This window comes from Megascapheus bottae, chromosome 3 (assembly GCF_031878675.1).
Source record: "Megascapheus bottae isolate mThoBot1 chromosome 3, mThoBot2.hap1, whole genome shotgun sequence".
In the NCBI taxonomy this organism is placed as follows: Eukaryota; Metazoa; Chordata; class Mammalia; order Rodentia; family Geomyidae; genus Megascapheus; species Megascapheus bottae.
In genome coordinates, this window is record NC_143511.1 from 53,200,012 (window position 1) to 53,210,840 (window position 10,829).

A 10,829-nucleotide genomic window follows, 5' to 3' on the forward strand; every position below is an offset into this window, starting at 1 on the left:
TGAGAAGAAAACTTGTAAATTCTTCCACGTGTGGTATGCAAGCATCTGCATACCTACACATTTGTAGTACCATACATAGCCAGGCCTGTATAGAGTTAAGAATGGTTCTGGTCACTATGAAGAAAGTTATTTTGAAATGCAGATTTAAAGATATGGTAATATAGATTTCCATTGCTAGTTGTTGAGACAGATTTTACTGTTGTCTTAGCTTTGCCATATAAAGAAGCCCGTCTAAATGTACTGTATATACATTGCTTTAAAGGGAAAATGAAGATAGGATGTCATTTAATATATTTTAGGTAAGAATAAGTACTTAATGTGCTACTCAATATCAGCCCATACAATAGAATAGTCATGTAATACAATATTTTCCCCCCATACACTAATCCCCAATAGAACAGTATTAGGGGAATGGCCTTTGAGTGGCAATTAGTTCAAGAGTGTGCTCCCTGCATGGAAATAAGTAAAATAGCACTTACAGATGGTGTTCACACTTTGGATTGCCAATTCTTGCCAAATGATCATATGCCTTTTAAAAATTATTTTAGGTACTGTGGGGCACGTCACATCAAAGGTAAAAGGCCTACCTCATGGCCCAGTGCTCACTTCCTGGTTTTGGAGATTCAACCTGCCTGTCTCCTGGTTGGGAGGTTTGGCTATGGTTTGTGATGTAAAATAAGGCTACCTTGAACCCATGGATTGGCCCCGCCGCCCTCTCTGACCGCACCTACCTCCCCCTGTCCTGCCTACTTTTATGTTAATAGATTCCTGCATCTTACTTTAGCCCCTGGTATCTTTCCATTAAACGAGTCTGCTGTGACATTCTCCTTGGTGCATCTGTGTCTTCCCTCTGGAGGAGGGAGGGCTGGGTGAAGGCGGCCAGCCGGCCCTATCCTTTCTCGGTCTCATCTTAGTCGGGGCGTGTTCTCTTTGCGCTTCCTGCTGGTCAGGAGGCAAAGAGTGCTAAAAACCCTGACATTTCTGGCGCCCGAACGTGGGACACGAGAGGAACGCTCATCAGAAGCGGAATTGTCTGCAAGCCGAGCCAAGCGGATTACGAGGTACGGGTCTCCCTGAAAAGATGGGGCAATTCTATGCCAAGAGTGAGGATCCGGCGCTTAAAACATTTAAATTTATTCTCAGAAGCCAAGGTTTAGAGATCTCAGACCCTCAGGCTGAGAAGGTCTGGGAGGCCTTAACATGTGCTGCTCCCTGGTTAATGGCGGCCAATCTTTACAATTGGGCCACCTGGGACCGCGTGGAAAGCCTGGTGAGAAGGAGGAAGTCTGACTTGGGAGAGGATCTTCCCCTCGGGGTCTATCCGATTTTGTCTGCCCTTAAGGCCTGCTTTTATCCTGGCTCAGTTAAGGAGAAATCTAGAGACAGCGGAGATGCCCCTAGGGCAGCCTCTCCTGTCGATCGGGAGGAGGAGGGATTTTTGGCCCCCCTTGATCCTGAGGTCGCGCCTCTGAGCTCTATACCAAGTGCTCCTGCTCCGGATGATTGGGGAGCAGAGCGGCCTCCGCCATTTTACTATCCTTCCCCCCACTCCTCACCACGTGTTAAACCGGAAGAGGTGGTCAAGTCGCCATCTTGCTCCTCCCCTGCACCGGAAGAGGAGGTTAATTCGCCATATGGGGGCAGCTCCTCCCCTGAATGGGAAGGGTGGGTTCAGTCGCCATTTCGCTCCCAACCATGCTTGGCCTTCCCTGTAAATGCTAACCCTGGGGGCAATAGACCGGCCCAGTGGTATCCCTGGGAAGCCCAAGATTTAAAAGAGCTTAAAAAGGCAGTCTCTGAGGATGGACCTAATTCTCCCTGGGCCGAAACCATCCTCCAAGGCCTGGCTCACCAGCAATGCACCACTGAAGACTGGAAAAATTTAACTAAGGCTGTGCTCCCTGGTCCCCTGTATCTTAAATGGTGTGCATTTTTTTATGAGGAGTGCCATGCCCAGGCCAGCAGGAACCAGGCTGCTAATCCCCCGGTCCCTGTGACATATGGGATGCTATCAGGAACCAATGATGCATTTTCCACAGGCCCCCAGCAGGCCGCTATCCCTACCCCCTACCAAGAACAGGTGCGGGCCTTGGGACTAGCTGCGTGGAAAAAGTTGGACGAAGGCCCCTCAGAGCCTCCAATAGCAGGAATTACCCAGAAGGCTACCGAGGACCTAGCCACCTTTATAGACAGAGTAGAACGGAGCCTCCATAGAAAGTTCCCCTCGGGGCCCCTTCGAGAGCAGTTTATCAGGATGCTGGTCTGGGAGGGGATGACCGCAGACCACAAACTGGCCTGTGCAGGAATGAAGGAAAATTCTATGGGGAAGTGGATAATTGCCACTAAGGATGTGGGCACTCAAGCCCACCAGTCACAGACACTGACTGCCGCCCTACAAGCCCAAACGGCTTCACTTGCTGAGGCCTTTTCCACTGCCTTTACCTCTTTCAATGGGGCTGTGAGAGGAGTTTGTTTTAGGTGCGGCCAGCAAGGCCACTTCAAAAGAGATTGCCCTGGGGGACAGATACCTGATTCCCCACAGAGACGTCCTTCAAGTCAGACCAAAGGCCGAACTCTGCCTAAAACACCCTGTCCCGCTGCAGGAAGGGACTCCATTGGCAAAGATATTGTAAATCTAAATTTGATATCGAGGGAAAGCCTTTAAACTAATGACGGGGCACCCTCCAGCCCCGTCACCCAAAGGAGGCGTCTCATCTAGGGATCTGCCTAGGGCTCATTGGACTGTCCCAGTAATTCGCGGGATTAGGCCAAAAATGGATATTTTTATAGCGGGAAAAAGGTTCCGCTGCCTAATTGACACCGGAGCAGATCGGACAGTGCTGAGAAGGGAGGAGGTCCCACCCCAGTGGAAGCTGATCCCTGGACCCCAGTTGCTAGGGGTGGGGGGTGATACCAAGTCTGAGGAAACTAGGGACTGGCTTCCTTGGAAGGATGTGGATGGTAGCCAAGGGGAGGTGCGTCCCCTAGTGGCATCTGGCCTAATAGCCAACCTACTGGGGCAAGATATTTTGGGAGAAGCAGAGGCATTCATTACTACAGACCGTGAAAGGTTTTGTAATGACACCCTGTGGGGTAGGGGGAACCCAGCCTTTGCTACAATGCAGGATACTCCTGAACCCAGTGCAAGGCCTCACCCCTAATCCTAGAGGCCAGTGTTCCCACCGTCCCCCCCATCCAATGGCTTCCAGGCCCTCCAGTCTGGGTGGAACAGTGGCCACTTCCTATATATAAATTGCAAAAACTAAGAGAGATAATATCAGAACAGTTGACTTTAGGGCATATCAGGCCCTCTCTAAGCCCGTGGAATAGTCCTGTGTTTGTCATACAGAAGTCCTCGGGAAAATGGAGAATGTTACAAGATCTAAGAAAGATTAATGAGCGGATGGTTCATGTTAGTAACCCCTTGCGAGGGTTGCCTTGGATTCCTTCCATCCCTCGGAACTTGACCCTCATTGTCGTTGATATTAAGGACTGCTTCTTTTCTATTCCTCTGGATCCCCAGGATTGTGAAAAATTCCATTTCTCTGTTCCCTCAATCAATTTTCAGGGGCCAGATGAGAGATATGAGTGGGTGGTGCTGCCCCAAGGCATGGTCAATAGCCCAGCCTTTTGTCAACACTATGTCTCACAAATTCTGCAACCCCTTCGGAAGAGATCAGATATAACTATATATGTATACATGGATGATATTATTATTGGGGAAACCGACAACGAGACATTAAGCTCTGCCTACAAGGAACTTCAGATTCTATTACAGAAAGGAGGGTTGCATATATCTAATGACAAGGTCCAGACCTTGCCTCCCTTTAAGATTCTGGGGGCTGAACTTAGACTGGACTCTGCCTGTCCTCTCAAACCCCAATTATTCTTCCAATCATCCTACACATTGGTAGAATTACAGAAACTGTTAGGTGAGCTCAATTGGCTGAGGCCTTGGCTCCACCTGTCTACAGAAGAACTCCTTCCGCATTTTAACTCTTAAGGACAAGGCCCCTACAGATGTTATTACTATGACCTCGTTACATCAGTCAATATTTAACAAAATTCAGATAGCCTTAGATGCAGCACAATTGGCCCGTTATAGTCCCCAATCCTCCCTCTGTCTTTGGATTCTCCCCGGCTCTAACCTATTTTTTGCAGCAATTACTCAACTAGGCCAGCCCCTTCAATGGATACATGTGTCTATAGGAGGGGCTCCTAGAGTTTATTCACAACTTGACCAGTTGGCTGACCTGATAATTAAGGGTAGAGATATTTCCCTGAGGCATTATGGTCGAGATCCAGATGTGCTTGTGATTCCCTACCGGTTGTCGGACTTCGAGTGGGTCAGAAGGAACCATGGTCGGGTTGCTACTGCCTTGGAACGTTTCATGGGTAAGTTGGACTGCCATTATGGTACTTCAAGATGGGTGTCGTCCTTTTCAAGGTTACAATGGACGCCCCCCATACTATTTTCCACCAGGCCCCTCCTTGAAGCAGCAAATGTATTCACAGATGGGGGAAAGGCGGGATCTGCCGTAGTGATATGTCCCGCCTCCCTACCTACCAAGGAAAGGAAAGGCACTCACTATTTTGAGCCAGTCACAGGATCTGCACAGTTTAAGGAGCTGTATGCAGTTGCCTTGGCCTTAGCCCATGTCCCTGGACCAATGAACTTGTTTTCTGATAGCCTATATGTAGTCAATTTGCTACCAACCTTAGTAACTGCCTATATAAAACTGGACAGGAACCCGATTACTCCTTTAATGATTCAAGTTCGATCTCTATTAAACAAACGAGCTAATCCCATTTTTTTACAGCATCTCAGAGGACACCAGGATTTGCCTGGGAGGCTGACGCGAGGAAACCAAATGGCTGATCAATTGGCAACCAATGGGATTATTACAGCTACTGCTCAGCCTCGCCAGGACCTTCAATTATCTCAAGGGTTACATGAACTGACTCATTTAAATTGGAGAGGGTTGCATCAGAGATTCCCCTTAGTCCCTATAAAGGACTTAAAAAAGATCGTGAGGACATGTAAATCATGCATGCCATTTTTACAAGTCCCACCTCTACATTCCCCTGGGGTCAATCCCCGGGGCCTTAAACCTAACATTATTTGGCAGACTGATGTAACCCACTATGCACCCTTTGGGAAATTGAAATACGTATTTATGTCTATAGACACTCATTCTCATGCTTGCTGGGCTACTGTGCATTCTGGAGAAAGGGCCCGACATGCAGAAAGCCATTTTTTACAATGCTTTGCTATTCTGGGTTTACCCCTACAGGTCAAAACGGATAATGGGCCTTGCTTTACCAGTAAATCATTACAAGATTTTTTTCAGACTTGGAATATTAGACATACCACTGGGATACCCTATAATCCCAGGGGACAAGCTATAATTGAGAGACACAATAAGACCTTAAAAAAATCAGTTAATAAAACAAAAGGGGGGAGGCAACCCCTATGACCAATTGAGGACAGCTATACTTACATTATTTTAAATTTTTCCAAGGATCAGCCTCTGACTGCCTTTCAGAGACATTAGTCTAATCAGACACCTTATTTAAAGGTTGAAGTCCATTGAAGAGATCCTCTTACTGGAGAGGCCCTGATCCCCTCATTAGTGTGGGGAGAGGATTTGAATGTGTCTTCCCGGTAGGAGAACCAAACCCAATTTGGGTACCAGCTAGAGATTTAAAATATTGTCAGCAAACAAAAAATTAATTACCCAAGAGCACCCCCTCTTGAGGTATGCTTTCTCCCTCTCATTCACAGGAATAAGGAGACCATACTGGACACCCTGCTTAGCTGTGGTTGGAATCCTCAGTCACCTTCCTTCTCCTCATCCTGAGCATCATTATCCACGCCGCCCGCAAAGACGCTACCTACAATATCAACTTGATTTCCTGACTGCAGGAGTCCTCCAAATAGTCGAGGCCTTGATCTGCTTAAAAAGGCTACAGGAGGTTCCCAAAAGCCTCCAAAATGAACTCGATACAAACGATCTATGGACTGGACTATGGTTGGCTCCCTTACCTTCTCCCCTTTGTGGGTGGGCCCCTTGGTTACAGTGGGTTTTGTATTCACATTCAGATCTTGTGTAATCCATAAGCTCCTTCAGTGTCTTAGAAAGCAGGATCAGGGGAAGCTGTTCAGCTAATGGTGGTCTGGCGACAATATGCTGTGCTATGAAATGGCGGACTGGGAACTCTGTGAGGTTGACCCGAGCCCTTACCAGGATGTGCAGGTGTACTCATTTGCTGATGTTGGCCATTCCCCTATTTCAAACCTCCATTTGGGTATGCCAACCCTACAGGTAAATTGCCTGAAGTGCTAGAGTGGTAGTCAATGACGGGTAAGATCTCCAGAGGGGGACAACCTAAGACAGGCACACTTCTCGAGTAAGGCAAATACCTGCTTAATAAAACAAAAGGGAGGAGATGTGGGGCACGTCACATCAAAGGTAAAAGGCCTACCTCATGGCCCAGTGCTCACTTCCTGGTTTTGGAGATTCAACCTGCCTGTCTCCTGGTTGGGAGGTTTGGCTATGGTTTGTGATGTAAAATAAGGCTACCTTGAACCCATGGATTGGCCCTACCACCCTCTCTGACCGCACCTACCTCCCCCTGTCCTGCCTACTTTTATGTTAATAGATTCCTGCATCTTACTTTAGCCCCTGGTATCTTTCCATTAAACGAGTCTGCTGTGACATTCTCCCTGGCGCGTCTGTGTCTTCCCTCTGGAGAAGGGAGGGCTGGGTGAAGGCGGCCAGCCGGCCCTATCCTTTCTCGGTCTCATCTTAGTCGGGGCGTGTTCTCTTTGCCCTTCCTGCTGGTCAGGAAGCAAAGAGTGCTAAAAACCCCGACAAGTTTTCTAGACAAGCACTTTACCCACTGAGCCCTATTCTGTCTCCTATCCCTTTTTGCTTCAGTTGTTTTTAAGATAGGGCCTGGGACTTTTTATCTAGGTTAACTTCTCATTGAGAAACCTACCTCTTTCACCCACCTAGATAAGTTTACGGGTGGGCCAGGAGTGTAGGCTACTGGCACAGTGCTTATTGAGCATGCACAAAGCTCTGGGTTAAATTGCTTGGTAGTACATACACATAAAAAGTAGAAGTGGTACTTTGGCTCAAGTGGCAGAGCACTAGCTTTGACAAAGCTCAAGGAATAGTAAGTACACAGACCCTAAGTTCAACTCAAAGATTGGTTTAAAAAAAAAAGAAAAAGGAAAAGGAAAAAGAACGAAGGAAGGAAGAGAAGAAATAAACAAATAAATATGACAGGTGTGCTTTATTTCTGGCTTATTAATTGAGGTAAGATCTTGCTAACAGTTTTTGACTTGCTAGCCTAGAACCACAATCCGATCTTTCTTCCAAGTGCCTACTGTGAAAGGAGTAAGCCACTGCACTCAGCTATATATTTATTTTGAAATAGACATTTTGTTTATATAATATCAGCATATTTCCCTTAAGAAAATGATGTAAAGGAAGTCAGGATGAATTTCCATACCTCTTATAACAAATTTATTTTCTTATTATTGTGGTTACAGGGGGAGATTTTAATATTCAAAACTCAGAACAACAATTTGGAGGAGTGGACACTGTTGAAAAATATCTCATTGCTTTGTGTAAAAGAAAACAACAAACTAAAAAATCACTATAATAATTTCCTGCAGCCTTATTTTGTAATGAATAATGTAATGCATATTTCAAATGTTTGGAATATCACACACACACATACACACACACACACACACACACACACACACACACACACACACACACACGAGGAACCAGAACACACTCTAACAACCCTATTCTTTATACTATTCCCTTGATGTATTTTCTATTACCTGAATGCTTTCTTTAGACCATGATTTTGGGGGGACTCATAATAAAACAATACTTTGAAGAATAGTACTTTGAAGGATACTGGAAAGGTCTCAGAAATAAAGCCTCTTTCTGACCTTCTCCTATCCATCTTTCACCAGTTTCTCTTTCCCTGAGACAAGCCACAGAAACTGGCTTTCTCTTTTCCCCAAGGTAGATTATACTAACGAGAGCCCTTTTCCCACAAAGACAGCTATAAAAAGTAGAAATATTACTCTAACCTTCCCATGCCTTTCCGTTTAAGAGATGACATAAAAAAAAATTCTACCTCACACTGTCTGATAATAGGTTATAAGACCTTCATTCTAGAAGAGATTGTGCCTTATACGAGGAACGTACAACCCAGAGCTTGCTGGGTTTCTTTCCTCTTTCAATCCATTCCTATTAAGCCAAATACCTTGTAGACTGGTCACACTTCTTTTTGTTATGTTTTTATTACATTACTTTTTACTGGGTTGTGTCAGTTATCTTGGGAATACTTTATTGCTACATATCCTTACATGTTTACACAATAATCATCAATTTCACCTGTTTCACAATCCCTGCAACCAACCTTCCTTCTCAGAATTAGCAACTCCAACCAGATTTCCTTGCTCCAATCACACTTCATGGTAAGTCATTTATACATCTTACATATACCATATACACTTACTTGTCCTTGAGTGTTTAGGCCTTAATTTCCTTTTCTGGGGGGGGGGGGAGGAAGGCGGTACAAGTATCTAAGCTTCAATTTGGGTCATCAATGCATTCTGTTTCTCAGCTTGCCTTCTTTCTCAGTGCTCTAGTACTTAAACCACACCTCTAGTCTAGCACTCTGATAACTGGAGATGAAGTCTCTGTCATTTCTGCAACGGTGGCTTTGAAATACAATCCTAAAAGTCTCAGTCACCAGGATAGCAAGGACTACCAGCATAAATTATGTTTGTATTTCTGAAGGCTCACACAGAACTGGATGGTTTTCTCTTGACCTGTCTGTTTACATGAGAGTACTGACCACCAACCCTCATGACAGATGAGGAAAGCTGTCACAATTTTCTGCCTCCACGAGTTTTATCACACATGTTGATATTCTCTTCAGTTCTTAATAGGAAGATGTTTTATCAACAAAATGAACTAAAAGTAATCTTGCAATATTTGTTAAAGCTGGTCACATTTCTATACCACTAAAATAATGATATAAATCAGTCTGATGGATTTCCGAGATGAGTGATTTGTTGAAAGTTGTTAAAACAAAGTGAATTAGCTACAACTCATGTCAATCTAAAATGTAGAAATGAAACAATGTTCAAACTAATCTTTAGGTTGCTTAAAAGATCACTTACTCATAAGGCGAAAAAAAAAGCCTGCCTAGAAAGGATAACCAAAGACAGATATGAAAATACAGATTTCTCATATCAACAAATAAAGTGGACATACTTCAAATTATATCCTTGGGAAACTTTGATGACCCGATTTTATTCGCCAGTTCAAAGTAATCACGTATAAGTAAGTTCATTACAAATTCTCCATTGATAACTCAGAATTATGTATAAGGTTTCTGTACACTGGAGTTTTGGGCAATCATAAGTTATAAATGATCTTTATTAAAAAAAGATGGATGCTCCATCGGACATCCAATTAATGTCAATCTATAAAAAACAAATATGCAAAATGTCCACCATGCCACATAGGAGATAACCGGAGGGACCGAAGACAATACAGTACACTTGGGTAACTCACTTCTCAGAGTCAAAACGAGAGAAAACAAAGATAAGGCAGTCCTCACAACACTTAGAAAAGTTGAAGACTGAGTAAGTGCCCCTAGGAAGCCAGTTCTTGTGGATGTAACCCTCCCTTGAAAGGCTTCTTATCTACACACCACGCAGTCTGGTGCTCCACTTAGAAGAGGCACCAGGAGGGAGGGCGGGGCTTACGCAGAAGTGGGCGGGGCAGACACAGCATCCTGATTTTCCTAGGCTGACTGAGACCCCATTATGAACGCAGGGGCGGGGATTACTCGCGCCCCGCCCCTAGGCCACGCCCCCGGCCCCTCCCAGGGGGCTACAGCCGAGGCCCAACGGGTTCTGGGTCCTCAGCCTGGCGGTGGGCCTGGGCTTCCCGCGGAGGCAGCTCGTCTTGATCCCCGCGCGGAGGCCGCGCCTGCTGCTGGACGTGGAGCTGCAGCAGGGCCCGACGGTACATGGCCTCTAGCTTCTCCAGCCGCGCCCTCAGGGCCCTAGGGCTGCCCAGCTCCTGTTCCGGACCACCGGCCCTGGCCCTCCGGTGGGCTCCTGCGTCCTCGGTGTCCTGGACGGGCGGGGAGTCGCCGCCGTCGCCGGGGAGCCGCAGAGCCTGCCGGAAGAGGCTGCGGTTCTCACGCTTCAGCCGCCGGTTCTCCAGCCGCAGCCGGGCGTTCTCCTCACGCAGCCGCGCGTTCTGCCGGTCCCGCTCGTCCCGCGCGCGCACGGCCTCCAGGTGGCTGGCCGCCAGATCGGCGAAGCGCTCCTCCAGCTGCTGACGGGAGCCGTCCGCGCGGCCTCGCCAACCCACACCACGGCCGCCCTCACGAGCCCGGCCCAGGCGGCCTGGCCCGCGGCCGGCCCCGCCACCGCCACCGCCACCACCACCACCGCCGCCGCCGCCACCGCTCCAGCCTCGCGTGGCGCCACCACGCATGCGCCACATCCGTCCGGTCCTGGCCGCGCCGCCAGCGCTCGGCGGGGCGGGGAGGAGGGGGGGCGGGAGAACCCCACGGACCGCGCCTCGGAGCGGCCAAGCTTGAGGCTTTGGCGATGGCGGAGCCGGCGGGGCGGTGGCTGGGCTGGCGCGAGGCCAGAAGAGGCCGGGTGTTTGCCCAAGCTGAGGCGTGTCCTGCCTCTCCCCGTGGAGCTGCCCTCCGGGCTGGCGGGGATCGCCACCACGGGGCCGCCCTCCCCGGGGAGGCCCCGC

The 10,829-nt window shown here is 47.7% G+C and overlaps 1 protein-coding gene across 1 annotated transcript; it reads right to left on the reverse strand.

Moving 5' to 3' along the window:
* Positions 1-9,258: 9,258 nt before the first annotated feature.
* Tusc1 (tumor suppressor candidate 1) lies at positions 9,259-10,565 on the reverse strand. The gene has a single exon (XM_090329116.1). The coding sequence runs from the start codon at positions 10,563-10,565 to the stop codon at positions 9,942-9,944; it is 624 nt and encodes a 207-aa protein (XP_090185242.1). The 3' UTR covers positions 9,259-9,941.
* Positions 10,566-10,829: the final 264 nt, after the last annotated feature.